A 19,015-nucleotide genomic window follows, 5' to 3' on the forward strand; every position below is an offset into this window, starting at 1 on the left:
TTTAGCTTGTTAGCTTACGGGGACAGGGAGCATCTCTGCAATATTTGTACACGATCAAGTAGAGCAGAGACTCTGAACTCTACTGTAATACCAAACACTAACAGTTTTAATGTGGGTCTGTTGTTCCTTTCAAGCAAATATGGAAATTAAAGGAACACCCAAAGCTTGCTCTCAGCCACACTAATCCTGTGAAAGCAGTGACTCACCTAGTAATGGCTTTCCATAAATTAGGCAGCTAAAAATGGGTAGGAAGCGTGAAACCATTAACACTTCCTGTAGTGTAAATTCCCTCACTGCATGTGAAGAAAATAGATGGCAGTAAAAATAAAAGAGATGAAGGTGTCAGCACCCATCATGTTTAGATATGTTGTTAATAATTCAAATCTTCCTCCTTTGGAGCGTATGGTTTTAGAATGAATCATTCTCTATTTCCTTTTTCAAATGAAAACTGAGGTTTTGTTGCTCACTAATTCCATGTGTTTTCTCCCCAGCTATTAAAAGAGAAGAAATTAATATGGCTAATTGCATGTGTTGCCAGCATCATCTCATAGTAGTACCCTACTGTAGCAATGTTTTGTATGTTATCATCTTCCATACATCAGCACTGAAATGGAAATGATTGGTGGTAAAATTGACAATATACAAAAGAAAAGCCATACTTAGCTTTGGGAAAGAGAAAGAGATGGAAGAGAAGGAGACGCTGCACTTTTGTACCCACAAATGGTCTTTGGGAGTAGCACTCCCTGCTACTGCACAGAGCAGGTTGGTTGCTCTGAGCCTGGCAGGAATGGCACGTGCCAAAAGGCCACCACTGTGATTACCACTTTGTAGAAGTGGAACATGATAACATAAAGGTTGAAAACTGAAATTTCAGTATCTAAACTAAGATGGAGGGTAAAAAAAAAAAAAAAGGCTATGTTCAACATCCTGATTTATTGCTTTTGAAGGAATTAAGGAATTTGCTAATTACGAGGTACCAGGCTACTAGCCCTTATATACACCCGTCTGTATAGGCCCAGAGTGTAACTGGTAACCAGCAATTGCTGCAGAGTTTGGTTAAGCTCCACAACTTCAAATATCTATTTTCAATACTAAAAGCAAAAGATACAACTGTGGTGCCAAACATAACGTAAAATGCACAATTTTCTCATGACACAGAAAGGACTGTAACAGACCCATTCTCCTAGAAAAGGTGGGAGAACCATGGGCCTCATACCCAGAGCTGGCAAAGGCCTCAATACTATACCAGTTCTTGACATATTGCATAAGTCACCCAATGGCAGCTGTCCTTCCACTACTTGCTTCTAAATTTTGTTGACATCCTATTATGAAGAATTCTGAATATAAAATATTCAGGTCAAGGTCTCTTATCTTGTCATGTCTAGATGGGTACAGTAATAGCATTTTAATCAAAACTATTTGCTCTATCCAACCCAGTCTTGCTGCATCTAGTTCCCATCACTTTTTGTTTCTCTGGTCTATACTACACCAAACTAAACAAGATCTTAAGAGAATAGACGATAGAACTGTTTTGCTATTAATAACTAAATTTTGTAATCACGTTGCTCTACTCCTTCTGGACTATGCACCCACTGGAATCTATTCCTTTACGTAATTCTTTCTCATCATGAGGACAGACAAGAGAGACTACTGCTCTTGCAGCTGCTGTAAAACAAGGCAAAAGAATTTCTAATTTAAAGTGAAGCTGTCTAACAAAAAGAAAGGCTTACAATTTTGTTTTTTATTAAGTTAAATATATATTTAATTTGAAGTTGCCTGTGAGCTGGAAGCAACACAGTTCCTACACCAGTTCAGCCACTTCTTGGAAGTTAAAAAAAAATCACACGGCAGAGGAGCACACACAAAGTACAGACAGTATTAATGAGGAGAGAGGTCTGGGAGACTAGGATTTACCAGGGCCTTAATCCCTCCCTCACCCCATCTGGTTAACACCACCTCTCTCATAGCATACAGTCACAGGTAAGACACTGCACTTCTAAATACACTCCAGTATTGATCATCTCTCCATCAGATCATCAATACAGAGGTGTCCCATATATCCAAACTTTTCTTGCCTCCAGTCACTATACAAATCTACTGCCTTTTTCAAAATAAACTTCTGTAGACAGAAAGACAAGAGGGGCAGGTTGTTTCTTAAGAACTGTGAAAAGGCAAATGAGAAATTGACCCAAGACAAAGGGCAAGTGGGTGTTGCTAAGAAGGGTAGGCAACAAACGTTGGGTTCTCACTCAATGTGGACATCACTGTCAATCCAGGAAACAACCAGCAGGTGTGTGGAGATGCAACTGCTCAAACGTATAGAGAAATAAACCAGAGGGGCAGACAGCAACACAGATAGTTCTAGGTGGCTGAGTATCTCTCAGTAGATCCAACACTTACTTTGTAATTAGCGCAGGTGAACCTCCTGGTGCATGTAAACCACTGGCACAAGTCCCCTGGGACTTCGGCTTTGTGATGGGATGGGAGGAAGGATGGGTGACCAAATGGGAGAAGTGAGGTACGGCTCCTGCTCTGCCACAGAAACCCAGCATAGCCTTGGACAAAGTCACCTGATCCCAGCTTCTTGAGAGGCATTTCAAATGTCTGATTCCCACTGATGTGTATGCCACTGAGGGCAAGATCTTTGAGGATCTGTCTTTGTGCCTTAGCTGTAGTTCTCTGTTTCCATTTCTGTATGATTGTGAGGCATCAAACACTGCAGCAATGAAGAAGGCACAAAGATACCTATAGCGGTACAGATGATCTTTGATAACAACAACCTGAACAAAAGTTTTTCCAGAGTCCTTCACCCATGACCATTTCCTAGCTCACCAGAAGGGTCTCTGCCTTTTTTTTTCTTTGATAAAGTCCATATATTTTTTGGCCCTAGCAGGACCTAATCAGACTATTAAAGTGACTTTAAGAGTTATTACATCAGTCTTGCATCAGTCTGAGGGGGTCTGGTTGCACTGCAGGATGCATTAGGCTGTAGACACCAGCACAGAGCACTGCAATAGAGCAGGAATTCAGGACTGCAACTCCAAGGCTACCTTGAAACCGCATAAGTGGAGGCTGTGGCAGGCGTGAGGAAAGAAATCCCTATTCCCGCTAACAGTCCTTCAGCTACAACATATAATCTCAAGTACTTAGCTAGCCATCTAACTATCCTTTATCTCCAACAAAAAAACCACTCTTTCCTATTTCCCTCTTTTATGTTTGAACCTACTATTTTCTCCAGGTATTTTTTTTACCTTGTCATAATCCATTAAATTCATGTGCTTTGATCTTTCCATAAGGAATTTATTTTCTCTCTTCAAAGATTTTTTCTAGTGAGAAGATATTTTCCCCAGTCCATAGCTTCTGTTCCCTTCACATGTCACAGCCTGACAGCTTTTTTTTTCCCCTTCTTTTTTTTTCTTTTTTTAATTTATTAACATTTAAGAAATCAAATTTCAAATTAGAAGCGAGTCAGGCAAGTTTATTCCTGATGGCACAACATGTGGCCTCTGATGAAAAATCTAAAAGACAGGCATTGTGCACACGCTGCTGGAGCAAACTCACTCCACAAAAGGTTTTGCGAGGCAGAGTAGTTACAGGAGAGCAAAGATAGTCAAAGGTAGTCAGAGTTAGTCATAGATCAAAGGTGAGGAAAGAGGCAAAAAAGAAAGAGCAAGGCAGAGATGATTATGTTTTACCCCAGTAACCCGCTTTATGTGAGCCTCACTGGACCAGAACATCTTTTCTTGAACCAGCATCATGCTGTTACAAACTGTTGCTCCTCTATTTCGCTCACCACTTAGCTGGTACTTACTATCGTATGTATCACCAAACACCAAGCACACTTGCAGGGGTTACAAAAAACCACGAATAGCAGAACCCACCACCCTGAAGCCACCTTCCCAGCCAAACAGTGAGTAAGGGTTGTTGCAGGCTGTTCTATTTCCTAGTACTTTGAGAGAAGCAGCATTCAGGAAGAGGACAGAAGTCTTAACTTCTTTTAAAATGTCGATTTCTGGAGCATTGTAATGGAGACACAATCCCACACTAACTTAATTCTGTGAGACAAATTTGGAGGATGTCAGCAAAGGGAAGACATTCATTAAAGCTCTGGGACAATCATAAGCATGTAAGAGAACTACATAAATCATTTTTACTCACTTATGCTACTCAATTTAAACCAGGATGTTCTATCTTCTCTCTTAATTCCCATTAACAGTTGCTAATTCTGAAGGGGAAAAAAAAAAAATCCATAAAACATATACAATGGCTATATTTGTCTTAGTTTTCCAAGATTTTAATTCTTCTTTGGTTCATTTGTCAATGTTTATATGGTATAAATCTGTGCAGTGCTGAGGTTGCCAGTACTACTGCCTTTAAGACACAAAGGGGTATTTTGATTGTTTTTAGCCTATTAAAACCATTATTGTAATTAAAATTCACTGTTTGCTCCCCCACTTTAAAAAGCTCTGTCTTTCAGACAGGTGTTTTTAGAGGGAAACCTCTCACCCCCCTCTTCAAGGAGTTTTCATTATACATTCATTATCATTATATCACCTTATACATTCACTTGAACTTTCAAATCACTGCCTGCTTGTCTGATCCATGTTGTTGCTCTGCTCTGGTGTACCAGATGGGAGAGACCCAGGGCCTATGGGCCATTTACACATTTCTCTTGATTTCAGCCAACTGTATATAGCTAATACAGGACTCCTGCTCTATTCCAAGAATCAGTTTGCTTTACTTACATGTATATTACAGACTGGAGACAAGAAGGAATGAGAAAGATGCTGGATGCATCCTCTTCTACCTAGTATGGTATTACACAGTCCACAACCTTCGGCTTTTATGAACAGGGCTAGTTCCTGTGCAGTCAATAGCCACACACTGTCCCTCCATGAAATGTATTCTCTATTTCTCTGATGCTATAGACACATGACTTAAAATAGTTGTTACTGTTTTGTTGTCATTAAACTTGCTATGAAGGATACATCCACATAGAGAAGATAAGCACCAACAACACATCCTGTGTAAAGCAAAGTACTACTGGGAAGAAACAAGTACTCTTCAAAGCCAGATTGCCTGAACTGGGACAACAGCCACCTCAATGGACTGGAGATGAGGCCCCAAAAACAAGAGGCTGAATTCCAACATTGTAATTTGTCAAACAACTTCTCCATTTTAGATAGTCTGAAAAATAAACAAAACAAATTGCCTATCCCAAAACAACCCATCTAATGCACACACGTGCATAAAATACCAGCCTCTCAGGATTTTATTTCTAAAGACAGAGCAAAACACTGAGTGGTCAAATAGAACATGCTTTGCATCATAATGCTTATATGCAGAATAGCTCTTGCACAGCATCATGGAAACATCGACATTGGGCACTCTCTATACACATTTGCACAAAGCAGCTGTCATTAAAAACATCAGCAATCTGAAAAAAGTCTGCATGCTCCTAGGCAGAGGTGTTTGTTCCTGTGCTGAATATCTTCTCACCTAGAAATCTCACACTTCTCATGGAGTATTAATATCTTCTTTCATAGTCTTCGTAAGGTCAACTTACTTGTCTTTTTAATCTCTGAGTTAAGCATCCTGAGCATTTATCTTAATCTGCCCAAGAGCAAGTTCTATATAAAATCTATGCTGTACTTAGATTGGATTTGGAAATACAAAATACACTACATTCTGGAAAAGTAAAGGCTTCTTAAGAACAACCCTATTTTGATTATGGCAGTAACTATGGGGAATTCCCAGTTCCAAACACCCCCCATTACTTGGGCAGAGGTCTAGTAATTAAAGATAACTAAGCAAAGTCCTTGTGTCTTTTTCTTTTTTTTTTTTTAAGGGAGAGGAGAGCCAACTGCAATATCTTCCCTTTGTTTCACTGTGAGGACAGGAGGACAGAGACAACACTAATTTCCTTCTCTGTGCAACAGTGAGGCGGTGCGATGTCTAATGTAGCAGTGGATTGTGCATCCCAGTCTATCCTTGTGTCCTCCTCATTCAGTCTCTCTGTAACTATAGTAAAAAGGAAGCAGAAGCAATCTAGTCCATCCCAAAGACATACGATCCCTGATTCAGCCCTGCTACAGGGCTCACTGACAGACACAGGTTAGCAGTAGAAGCAACAGTATTGCCCAGGCAATCATACCTCCATGAATACTGCATAGGGATATGTATCCTGTTGCTTCGTTTTTAGCAGGGCAGAGATCCCATTTCTCTTCGCTGCACTCCCAGTGTACGTGTTCAGTACAAAGCCAGTCAGCTTTTGTCCAAAAAGCTCTTTAACTGGAAACTGAGAAAGGATGGCTTAGCACGACCACCCCTCTACCTCTGTGTGTGCATAGCAAGCATACCTAGAGTTCTACTAGTTAATTAAAAGAGTGTGGGAGAGAGAAAACTTTGCTTAAAATTTCAAGTCTCCATTACAAGACGGTATCGGGCTGTTTGGTCTGTTCAGAGGTCACACCATCTCTTATGTGCCTAGTATTTTTGCCAATGCTGAGGCATCTATGATGCTGCCGTCTGAGATGTGAGATTAAAGTAAAAGAAGCCTTCTTCATCCTGACAATTCTCATTTTTCTGTACTGCTCCTGAGAGAAGAATTTACAAGGTTGGAGCTTGGCAGAACAGAAAATGCAAAGGCTCTTCCGAAATTCAAAAGTTCTATTTGGTGTAAGAAAGAGTCAAGGCCCTCACCTTAATTCCTCACATATTCTCAATTAATTTTCTTCTGACCTCAGCCTAGAACCAGTCTTTTCTGTCACGAAAGAATGAAGCCAAGTTTGCCTAGTTTATTCTCTCAAAAAGACAGCCAAGAAGAATAAACCCAGATTATTCTATTTTGACCAAATTAAAGGAAATCGTAGCTCAGAGCAGAGGGATTCCCTTTGTTTATTTGACAACACAAGGGAATTACTGCAATCCTGTCACCACTGACAGCCTGTTTGATATGTTTCTGCTGTTAGAGCCCCAAAACGCATGCTACCATCCCAGTACAGATTCAAAGGAAGGCCATTTCCACGGGAAGTTAAGCTAGGAGCCCTCTGTCACTTGGAGCTGTAGCTGATGCTTGCTGGTTGGTGAATCTATAATCAGCCTGTAATCAAGCCACCTCAGGAAGGGAAAAGTCTCAAATACAGGCGGACAAGTCACATTCACCACTGGGAAGTTGCAGAGGAAGGCAGATTTCAAGATAGACCATCTGCAGGTTAACAAGGGACCACAATGAAAACAACAGAAAACTGTATTCAGCGTATGAGTCACTGCCTAAGACACCTGGCTGCCGGAGACTGTTATGTGACTGTGCTGTCAAGAGACTGAATGTTGGCTCGGTGCAGCGAGCTGCAAGTGTAAACACCTAGTATTTGTCTCCTCTTCCCCATACGCTCACCAAGTTGCTATCCCCGGTCTGTTACTCACAATACTACCCCATCACCCTTCAGGTAAGAGGAGTTTCTCATTTTTTATCTATCCTAAATCCCAGATGACAATTTTTTTAAAGATGTGAAGAAATCTTTATCAAGTACCTTCCTTTGCTATTTACATGCATAATCCCATAAGCAACCCACACAATCAATTTCAAAGCAAAACAAAGATTACAGAAATAAACATAAACCTTTGAGAAATGTCCTTTCAACTAGAGGAGTTTTGCAAATGGTTGCGTATATCTAAACACTGAAGCACAACTACTCTGGTCCAAGCTGGCGGAACAGCTGCCTTTGCTGTAAACCAGATTCAGTCCCTATAGACAAGCAATGCTAGAACAAACCCCAAGACAAGTACCATCACCAAACTAAAAAAAAAAGAAAAAAGAAAAAAAGAAAACAAAGTGCAGTTTTAAATTAAATTACCATTTGGCTCGTCACTGATTAGGTTGTTAAATGTTTTACAATATTTGGGGATTTTTCAGATTCACTCAGCAAAGTATGGAATGCTTAATTCATTGGGAGTTACCTTCTGAACTACATTTCTTCTACTTTTTAAAATGTTTTCCTTCAACTTATGCAATACTACTGCAGCATCTCAGAGTGAAAGTACCTTGTACAGGATGATTTAGCTCTGAGCTGAGCCTGATCTAGAGCCAGTAGCCATGCTGCTCTGAGGATTTTGGATTTAACTTCCTAAACAGATATGACCTCTTGGACTCCTTTTCCCTTTGCTGGGTAGCACTTAATCTTCTAAGGGACTTCAATACTAGCAACCATTCAGTGCAATCAAACTTAAGGTTTCTGGAGTTCTTGCTACAAGAACTACAGATTCCTCCAACATTACAGCAAGTTACTCAGAAATCTTGGTACCTCTTGTTCACTGACAGTGCACAGGAACAGGGGTATTTCTGAGAGAGGAACTCTGCTCTTCTCTCTGGGTACAATGCTCCCTTCCCCAAGGTGCAGGCCCCCTCTTGATTCATACACACACACTATCTGACTTGTTAAACTCCTTCCTCTGCCCAAATACAGAGAGTATTTGATTCTGTAATTGTTATGTTTTAGTCTAAGTCAAAGTGCCTTCTTTCTGCGTGACAAGTTTCACCATCCAGACTGCTCATGAAATAGGAAGGGTGGGAGAAGAGGCTCAGGACTGCAAACAGGCTTTATTTCTAAAACTGTATTGGTGAAGGAGATCCCCAGCAAACTACTATCTGGGAGTCAGCAACAAGAAAAATATCAACTTGCATAGTTTGTAACTGGCTTTGCCAGGTGGGGGTTGAACAAGAAAAGCACCTGTCAGCTGTGATTTCTGTTAGGAGATCATTCTACTGCTAAAACATTTCAGTCCCTGCACTGAACTTAAACTCAAATCTGCTCATTCTCCCCTAGAGTTTACTGCATAAAACTGATTGTTACAAGGGCAATGAACATGCTAATCCAAGGGTCTTTGCTTTAACATTGCTGCTGTAGCCACGCATCAGTTATGAAGATGAAATACAAGAGACCGTGCTGCTTCATGTACATGAAGCAATTGAGAACTGACATGAAAAATGTGCAGGTCAGTATCAACATGCCAAGACACACGGGGCATATTCTGCCTTCCCATTCCCTTCTCCTAGTCTCCTTAAAATGTTCAATGCAAAGAGAAAAGCATCAAAATGTTAAGTGACTTGAAATATTTCTGTATTTATATAATCTAGTAAACAAAGTTGCTGAAAAATGTCACTGTGTGATCTTCATATATGTGTGGGAGACAATATCACAGCTGTCAGGGAATGACTGTACAGCTCCTTGCTGGAAAGAAGTCAAACATTTCAGAAGCAGACTTTTATAGCCTGGTGGGATCTCTGCTAAACACTTGGGATATCCAGACTGTCGATTGCTTCCAGGAAGATATCTGCTGATTCATCCTGGCAGTACCCACTCTCAAGCTGAGCTCTCCCTGGATCCCAATCAGCAGAAAGGCTCTCGACCGCAGCACTGACACCAGCTCAGAGAATTCTGCCTTGAAATTCTCGGGTAAGCTGATGGGCTCTAAGTCATCATCAAATCTCAGTCAGCTTTTGAAGTGTAGGAAACAACCAGATACCAAAAGTCTTCTGGAAGGACTGTTTTATCACTCAGTGTACTTGTGATGGAAAACAAACAAAGGTATATTTGTACACAACTGTCCCCTGCAAATATGAGTACTTGGCCAGAACCAGCCCTAGCAAATCAGGCCTGCAGCATCCACCACTCACGCTACACAAGGGATGCAAGGTCATTCTGCCAGAGTTTTGCTTATTGATGCTCAATCTGATGCCTATTTAGGAATCTTTGCATTTTTACCAATAGGCAAGTCCAATTATCTTGTGGTAACTGTTTTGTAAGATTTGATCCCACTCAGGATGTTTGGCAGCACAAAGCGCCATGCCAATCAGTTTAGCTGCTTGGTGACAGCACAAAGTGCTCTATGCCTGTCAGGGTTAGATGACAACTTTGTTTTTGCTGCTATTGATTAAAGCTCTTTGTTTCTTTGCTTCCTTTCCCCTTTCCCCACCTGAATTGTCACCATGGGTGACAGCTGTTGGGTACAGCTATTCTCTCTGTGCACACACTGGAAATGGAAACTACTGGAGACACGTGAAGGGAAGAGAAGGGGGAACCATTCTCGAGCTATCGGCAAACCTAGCTGGAGTTCAGGAAGCTTTCCCCCAGATCAACCTAAAAGAGTGTGTGTGAGAGAGAGAGAGAAAGAGAAAGAGAGATTTTTGTCTCTTTTTTCAGTGTTGTTCAGGATCACCAAGAGCAATAAGAAATGTCCGGTCTTAGAATTCCCCTCTAAATTCCAAAATAACATACAAAACACTATCCCATGTGATAGTCTGTGCCAACAGCTGGGGGATAACAGCAGATCAGGTTTATGCTTCCAAGCAGCAGTGCCCTTTGCCTTACTGCAGCACACTGTAATTAAGGCCCTGAGTAGGGCCAGATTCACTAGCATGATAAAGAGGAGCTATTTTTGTATGTGAATTCAAATGAACAAATGTAATTTCTAACCATTAACCTCCTGAAGTAGATAACAAGGGGGTTTAGGGACAATTAATGATTTTTGTAGTTTCTAGGAAAGCTTTACTAGGACCCATATATTTCTAAAATGCTGGCACATTACCTGACTCAGGACCTCGATGTCTAAAAGGGCAACAAGTGCATTACAACACCCCCCACCTGCCAGAGGCAGCACCCCGGCCTTTCTGTGGGTGCAGAGATGCTGAGAAGCCTATGGAGCCAGTCCCCAAGTCCTTTCCTTCACAGATCCACACTTGCTCTTATATAGGCAACCATGTTTCAGTAGAGCTGAGTACTTTGGGTGCATTGCTCACTTTGAAGGTTCAGAGATAAATTCCAGCAAGAACTGCAGTTCACAAGGCTCACTGGGAAAATTCACTCCTCACCTCTTCTCCAGAGGTATGTGAAATCTAGACTGAGGAAGGAGATTTGGAGAGGCAGGCAAGATGCTGAGCTAAGGATCTGTCCTGCTTCTGACAGCCCAAAAACAAGAGGTACCTGCTACCAGCATGGATATAAGGAGCACTCTCTGCTGAGCGTGCCCATGGAGCTCCTGTACGGCTCCACGGACAAAGGATCCACCGCCGCAGCCATGCCCTGAAGCAACACAGTCCTTTGTGCTAATTCAACCGCCACCACCTTGCTAGATAAACCAGGGATTAAACCCACCACTTCCAGAAGTTACAAACTGATCTGCAAAAGCCACAGCTCTGTAGCAGTGGGTCACAACTCCTGTCTTGGTCAGCACACCGCTCCTTGGTAACCTTGCCTACTACAGTCTGCTGCATGTGACACTGAGATTTGCTTCTCCTCTGTTATGGATCTGGACACCCTAATTCGACATAAGCATATGTGGTTTTATTAAAATGCACACTCTGCACTACTGAGACAGCACTTACAGGGGAACGGAACGATAGCTTTTTCCAAACTACCAAGCTATTGCAAGACATGGTGTAGAGAGATGGGAGCAGACACCAAGCTAGAGAAGATTGCATTGACTATGAAAGGTGAGAAAGCTCACTTGCAGGGAACCTGGGTTTTGTTCTCTGTGGGAGGAATATGAACTTTTGCATTCAAGCCAAATATAATAATGCATTCCAGTGATCTGCTTTTTTTTTTTTTTTAACTCCCACATTTCCTTCCTTCCTGAATACCATATATTTTCCCTTTCTATTACAGGTATTTCTGCAGCATCCACTACCAACAGGTTGAAGATGAAAGTGCTACCAAGTTATCATGGATGAAAAGTCAAAATCTTGAATGTTTGGGAAACAGCCAAATGTTAATTAACTTCAGCATATTCCGTTTTGACTGACCTTTTCAAACAGAATCACAGAAGCGCTGAGGCTGGAAGGAACCTCTGGAGATCATCTAGTCCAACCCTCTGCTCAAAACAGGACCCACTAGATGAAGTTGCTTAGGACATTGTCCAGTCAGATTTTTTAAAATCTCCAAAAACAGTTTGTAAAACATCTCTCCTGAACACGTGCACTACAGTCCTTTAAGAAGTTATTTAAAGCCAAATTTTGTAACTTCATTTCAAAGAATGCAAAGAAGTCTTTTGATAATTTTGTAACATAACAAATTTTTAATACTGTTCAATTTTTCAATTTCATTTTCCAATTGAAATTTTAAAAGTTCAATATATAAATTCCCATCTGGATCTCGCGTGAGCATCTTAAAAGAAAATTAGCATCTATCCAGTATCAGGCACTAACAACAGTTCAGTGGAACACTTATCACTGTGTATTTCCTCTCTTCGACTCTTTTCTAGACCACGTAAGGAGTTTTGTAAACTTTGTGGACACATCCTTTCCTACTTAGACTCCAGCATAAGGACACCATTTGATGAAGCAGGACACATCACGGGCTCTGGTGTATTCCCACCACCCATCAGTTCTGTTTCTGTCTCCAGCTTCTTGCAAAGGCTGTCGCAATTCTACATGGTATTGACATGTTTCATAATAATAAAAACTCCAGTGAAGATCACAGCACTGACTCCTCACAAACACAAATTGTCAGCTATTTGGTGCTTCCAAAACACAAGCAAACTACAGCTCTGATGTATAAATATGTGGTGACAGCACTTGATTCCAATACATTTACTGGTTTACATTTAGATAGCACTGCAATAGATGAGAATGTACTTTAAAAAACAAACCAACAAGCAAACAAAAAACCCCCAAACAAACAAAACCCCACACAATTCCTGACACAATGTGGTTTTGATCTTCTAAAAGGTCATCATAGGAGAATCTCTATTTTCTAGAAGAGTTCTCTTTTGACCCTCTGATACTGAGTCCAGCAGGTGTAAGTTAACACCTGATAAATTAAATTTCTTTCTCATTTACTCTGAAACAGAAATCCTTTCATTTTTCTGCATATTTCTCATTAAATTTTGCATCTGAAGAGATCAAGGAACTTGATGAGGTAATTCAGATCGTTTGGTCAGGCACTTCCATTCTAATTATTTCACCCAGTAGAGAAATAATATAATTGCAACTGACAAAACACTTACTTGCAAATGTACAGACAGATCTATTTCAATGAGTTGCTACTTTACACAGAAAAACATACGGTTGTCATAACTGAGCAGTTAGAAAAAAAACACCTTGCAATCATTTGGTGGTTGTTCAGTGGATAATGGAAAAGAGTTTAGAGGGCTCAAGTACAGACATCAAGGGAAAAGGAATTGCATCATTAAAAAAGACCAGCCTAGTTAATTGCTGGTAATGGCTACGAATAATGACAGTAGAGAGTACTGAATGACATAGGTGACAGGATATTCTCCAAGTCGTAATTGCTTAAAATGAGCGGTTCAGTCAATTTGAACTTATCTGGGACAGTCTGTACTGCCCCTCCCAGAGCACCATAAACGTTTGGCTAAAGCTGTCAGTGAGAATCTTCCGTGCATTCTGCATCTTACAAACGGTGGCAGAAGGGCAGTAGAAAGAACGGGAGAACAGGTTTAATACATTGCTCTCCTTTCTTCAACCATGCCTGTTCACCCTGGGACCATTCTGTACACACACGTGCACACAAACATGGGTTTGCCTGGTGCTCTACAGCCTAATTACTGATTTTTCAGGAAGACATTAATTATGTAAATAGCATCTAAAAAGGGGAAATGCTCCTTTGGCAGACCGATTCAGCTTCCACTACAGCCACTTTAAGTGTCCTGTAAGTCACTCCACAGCTGGAACTATCTGTGCAAAATGCCTGGAAGTCAACAGAAACAAGTTATGGCCGATGCGTAGCAGAATGAATGAGTGCTAAGTCACAAGGAAAGGGACAACCAAACTAAATATATTTGGGCGTCATCTACCTCATATTAGCCTGTTTTGAAGAATGTTTATGGTGACACATATTCACTTTGTCTGTACTTGTCACATATAATTCCCGGTTGCTCCCATTCTGGGATTATTTTCTTTGCTGAGGTCCTCAAGACACCATTCAGTTTGATCTCTACACTTTCAAAAACTCATCACCCAAATATACTAAAGTTTTGTAACCTACTTGGGCCACCCTTATTTCAAATGGCAAGTGAGGGTATCAGGAATAACACTTAATGTGGAAGCATTTATTTCTAATGCAATACATGAAGAAGATACCTGTCTGCATGATGCCACAAAAGAGCAAGTCAAGGGAAGCAAACTGAACAGAACACATACATCCCTCTGTTGATGTCTCAAAGCAGCAGACTGAACAACAGCTCCTATTCCTAACACCTTTACTTCAAGGCTCTTACTCAGAATTGTGAGCCTCAGAATCAGCAAACAAGGGTCAGAATAGAACCATGCTGAAAATGGGGTCCTTTCCCCTTCTCAACATCCTCTTCTCATGCACACAGCCCCACTCCGCTGAGTACAGCCTGGTTATTTTCACTACAAGCTCCATTACATCCCTTAAATGAGAAGAACAACCCACTCCTTCATAGCTATGCTTGTGTGAACCAATACTACAAGACCCTCAAACCATCGGTCCCTCTGGCTGACTCTAGTGGGGGGAAAAATGTCAGAAAATGTCAAGACTGAATCTAGCCTCTCTGGGTCTGAGGCAGCTGGCCACCAGATGTAAAACCCTGAGAGCTCCAGTGGACTCAAATCTTCCTGCCACCATGGATTTCCAGAGCTCTCTTCGAACGTATTTCTAAGGGAACGCAGACGCTTACCAGCATGGAACAGCTGCACCACTTAGAAAATTTACCCCTCCATTTCATGCTGATTATACTTTCCTAGGCCATGCACTGGCTGTACACACTTTTGTAAGCCACTAAACTCCCTAAAAATCAGGATTGTGTAGAGAACAGTACTAAATCAGTTTGTCTCTGCTGATCAGTACAAGAAAAGGGCAGGGTAGAGAGGTTTTGCCGAGTTTCATAAAATTATGCCCACAAAAGGAGGGCAAAGTACTGCTCTACTACCAGCAGGAGACCATAGCCACACCATTCTTTTCAGAGAAACGGAATGGACATTCAACCAGAACAGACTCATTACAACTGGTGGAACCATTTTAATCCCATCCATCCCCTCCAGGATGTACCCCTTGCTGCTCTAAAATAGGCAGAAGGATTATTTTTTTTTTAGAAAGCTCTAACTGCTACCTGAGGAATGAGATACAGCGAGGCAATTCTGCCCCAGGGAGAGCCAGGTGCTCTGCTCTGCTGCTTGTCTCACAAAAGTTGTACCCTGCAATAGAGCACATTTGTGTTGGATTAATCTAATCAAAGGCACCCTGCTGTCTGGTCACTGACCTATCTGTAAACAACAGATGACATGATGCCATGAGCTTCTACTGTATATAATTACCTATTGAGATGTGACCATTGTGACCATTGAGATGTGACTGCCATTAGACTATTTTCCAGAAAGGAACAAAGCCTACAAGCACCTCAGCTTTGAGCGCCATTTTCTTCTCATCTCCCTTCACTGCTCCTCATACCTCCTCCAAATAAGTTTGTGTGCTCTCCCCTACACCTAGAACAATCTTCCCAGCTGCACTGGCATGGTCCAACCCTTCTCTATTCTTGCTTTAGATCCCTCTTATATACTTCTGCTTTCATTCAACCTTTTTTATGTCACAGCTTCCTCTCCTCTGCCTGCACCAAGGTGAAAGATGTCTGTTACCTGAATGTATCTTATCTGCCCTGGATTGTACTCACAGCGATAGAGACCACAGGGACAGATTCCCGCCTGATGTGAATCAGTGCAGGTCTGCCAGGGTGATACACAATCATGAATCACAGAGAAGATGGTGAATAAGGAACACTGTTCTCTGATTTCCAGCACAAGAGTAAGATCAGACAGAACCTGCTATCTGCTAGCTCAAAAACAACAGGAAGCAGCTTTCACACCCTGCATGGTCCAGCTGTGGAGCTCCTTGCCACAGGACACTGCAAATGGAGCAACTGGACACCTTCCCAAAAGAACAACAAAACCCATTGGGAGTCATGAAATACGAAGAACTCTCCTCAGATTCAGACACTCCCTAAGCCTTAAATCATTGGAAACTGGGAAAGTACTCTGGGAATACCACTGCATACCCACTGTTTTCTTGTACTCTTCACTGAGCACTCCCTGCAAGCTGCTTTAGGGGACAGCACACCAGGATAGATGGAGCTGTCAATTGACCCAGTGAAGGAGTTCTTTACTGACACTGGTTCACACCAGCTGAAGACACAGCATCGTGTCTCACGTGCATGTCTGTATACACATGTAGGAAGAGTCTATGTTTGCAATACTCTATAGGTGTAACAGCGGAAGTAACCTCGGCAGAGTATTTGCTGCTCACTAGCAATTAGCTTTTATAGTCCAGTGAACTACAACTGTAGCTGCTGCTACAAGTCAGTAGCTAATACAGATTTATTTCTGTTGTTCATCAGTAACTCAGAAGCTACTGTGACATGATATTCACGCAGATGTTCAAAAAAAAGTTTTCATTACAAGATCTGCAATGAAACAGAAGCCAACTGACACTGCCAACAACAAGCTGCTTATTTGTCTTGGCTTTGTTTCGATTATCAAACTGAAAGTCTATATTGCCAAAATAGATGAAAACTGCTTTCCCTTTTTCTCGTAATTTTTGTCAGAAGTCTGATGCAAGTCCCCTACAGAAGAAGTATGACCGAGTTATATTAGTGTCACCCTTTCCACTTTATTTACAAATGCTCTCATGAACACCGACATACACCAAGACTGAAATACAGGTTACGTTAAACGTTATCTGAGTTATTGCTTTGTGTCTGAACAGCTTAGATTGTATAATACTGCAGCAGCAAACTCCTGTATTAATCATTGAAGAACAGCTCACATACAAATAAAAGTATTTGATGTCATCATCTGGTTCTTGATATAAACACAACCAGGCAACAGAAGCTTACAATGAGCTGGATTTTGCTAGGTGGAGTTCAGTGTTTACATAAGGAATCTTCTTTTAGATAGCAATTTTTTTTACTTCCAAAGAGTTCCTTGCTTTGGAAACATTTTAGACAACACTGACAGAAGCTTATTGTCTGAGATACTATATAGGAAATAGCATTAAAGAAAAAAGCCAACATTTCAGAGTATGTGATTGTAGACTCTATCTTGAAAACCCCTCACAAAGAACAGTTGGTTACTAGAAATATTTTAAAAGTAATTTAATCACAGATTGCCGGGACTGTTTCCACTCCTCATCTTGTCTGAATCAAGCAAGCTCCAGTTCTTCCAAGACCACCCAATACCAGCAGGTATTTGGTTCCATACACCACATGTGAGCGACTGTTTTAGACATCTTCTCTGGCTGTCCCTGAGGAGTCACCAGGAATGAGCAATCAATTGAGACAACAGTAAAATGATGCATTTAGCTACCTGCGTTCTTTTGTGAATGAACAGGGGTCTGATCAATTCCTACTTACCTCAGCACACTTCTGGTTTCAGAATTGGCTTTGGGGGTTTCCTCACTGCCTAGCAGAGAATGTTAACGCTTTAATTAATGCTGAATGTAAAGACTCGGAAGAGATATTTGACGAGATGCAAACAAGAAGGAACAGATTATTATCAAGCGCTGCTGACAGGAAGCCATTGGTACTGGAGATGGTGAGGCTGAATTGATCAGACAGCCAGTATTTGAGAGAGAACATTTAATCAAACAGTGGAAATAAACAGGACCCAGCAGCTGTGGATCAGCAGCACTGAGTGACTCAGGCTATTGAACAATCCTGGTTTGAACCTGTTGAGGACCTTGGCCCAGCATTTCCTTTCGAGTATTCATCCGAGTTAGAAACGTGTCAATAATCCTCTCCGCTGCTGCCTGGCAGCTGGATAAACAGCAGCGAGAGCCCCATCTAAGTGCTCACAGGTTAACAGCAGTAGCAGATGGACCAGACCGCGATGCTGCTCGCTACAGACTCCGGCTGGCTGAATTACACACGCCAAGCCCCACGCCCTGGAAATCCTTCCTCGGAGCCGGCAACTGCACGGATGCCCCCCACAAGGGCTACGGCAGCTCCGGGCATCGTAGTCCCCTTTCCGTCCCTCCACCCCACGCCGCGGCACACCCCACAGGCACCCGGCGGAGGCCGGACCGCAGAAGTTAATCCCCCCGCGGCTGCGGAAGCAACAGGGTAACACCCGCTATTTCTCCGAAGTCTGCAGAGCAACTCTCCCGCCCCCGCGGCGGCCGTGAACTTTCCGCGCGCGTCCCTTCGCGGGGCGGCCCGCAGCGCAGCCGGCCGCGGGACAGGGGCGTGGGCCGCGCCCCGGGCAGGGCAGGTCGCCCCCGGCTGCGCGGCGCCGGGCCGGGCCGGGCCGGGGCGGGCCGGGCGCCCGGCGCCGCTGCGGCGGCGGGGCTGCCCGGGTACTCACATGGCGTGCAGCCGAGCGGGGGCCGAGCGGTTCAGGGTCTGCTGCCTCCCTCTCCAGCAAAGATGGCTTTCCGGCTCTGCTCCTGCTGCAAGCAGTCTCCTAGTACTGTAGGCACTGTTGCTGAGATAGGAGGGGTAGGCACCGGCTACTGAGCATGCCTGTGCCTCACATCACAGAGTAGGAAGTAGAGGCAAGGCACAGAGGTACCCCCTCCCCAGCCTCATGCCAGGCAGGAGAAAGTCCTAGAGCGACCAAGGCAATCGGAGCCTCCCGCTCCCGCCCGCACCGCGCCTCCTCCCCGTGCCCAGCAGGCAAGGTCTCGCTGGGGTGTGGCTACCAGAGCTGGGCTCATTTCAGCCAGGAGGCTTGGGGGGATTATTTAGATGAAAACCTGTGTGTTTCTGTAACCACCCTCTGTCTTTCTCCCTCTCCGCTCTAGAAAGGAAAAAGGAGAAACGAAAAAAATAAAATAAAATAAAATCACGAGAGGTAGTGCAGTGCAATCTGTGCTATCATGGGTGAGTCCTTGCAAATGGAAAAAAGCAAGTTGTCAGGATTGTAATTCCTACCCATAACATAGAGCAAAACCAGAGGCAGATAAGCCACTGGATCAACCATTGCTTCTGAAATGATTGTGTCTCTCAGATGAAATATAGCTGTGGCCAAGTCTCTATGGTCCTGGCTTTG

General features: G+C 42.6%; 1 protein-coding gene across 2 annotated transcripts in view; it reads right to left on the bottom strand.

The window, feature by feature from the left end:
- The window catches only part of LOC140654702 (vesicle-associated membrane protein 2-like), a 45,177-nt gene extending 26,587 nt beyond the window's left edge, over positions 1-18,590 (bottom strand). For both annotated transcript variants that reach the window (XM_072868300.1, XM_072868301.1), the window contains exon 1: positions 18,329-18,590. In XM_072868300.1, the coding sequence (XP_072724401.1) occupies positions 18,329-18,330 (2 nt within the window). In that variant the 5' untranslated portion in view covers positions 18,331-18,590. The remainder of the gene's footprint in view (positions 1-18,328) is intronic.
- Positions 18,591-19,015: the final 425 nt, after the last annotated feature.

The sequence above is a fragment of the Ciconia boyciana genome, chromosome 7, assembly GCF_034638445.1.
Source record: "Ciconia boyciana chromosome 7, ASM3463844v1, whole genome shotgun sequence".
In the NCBI taxonomy this organism is placed as follows: domain Eukaryota; kingdom Metazoa; phylum Chordata; class Aves; order Ciconiiformes; family Ciconiidae; genus Ciconia; species Ciconia boyciana.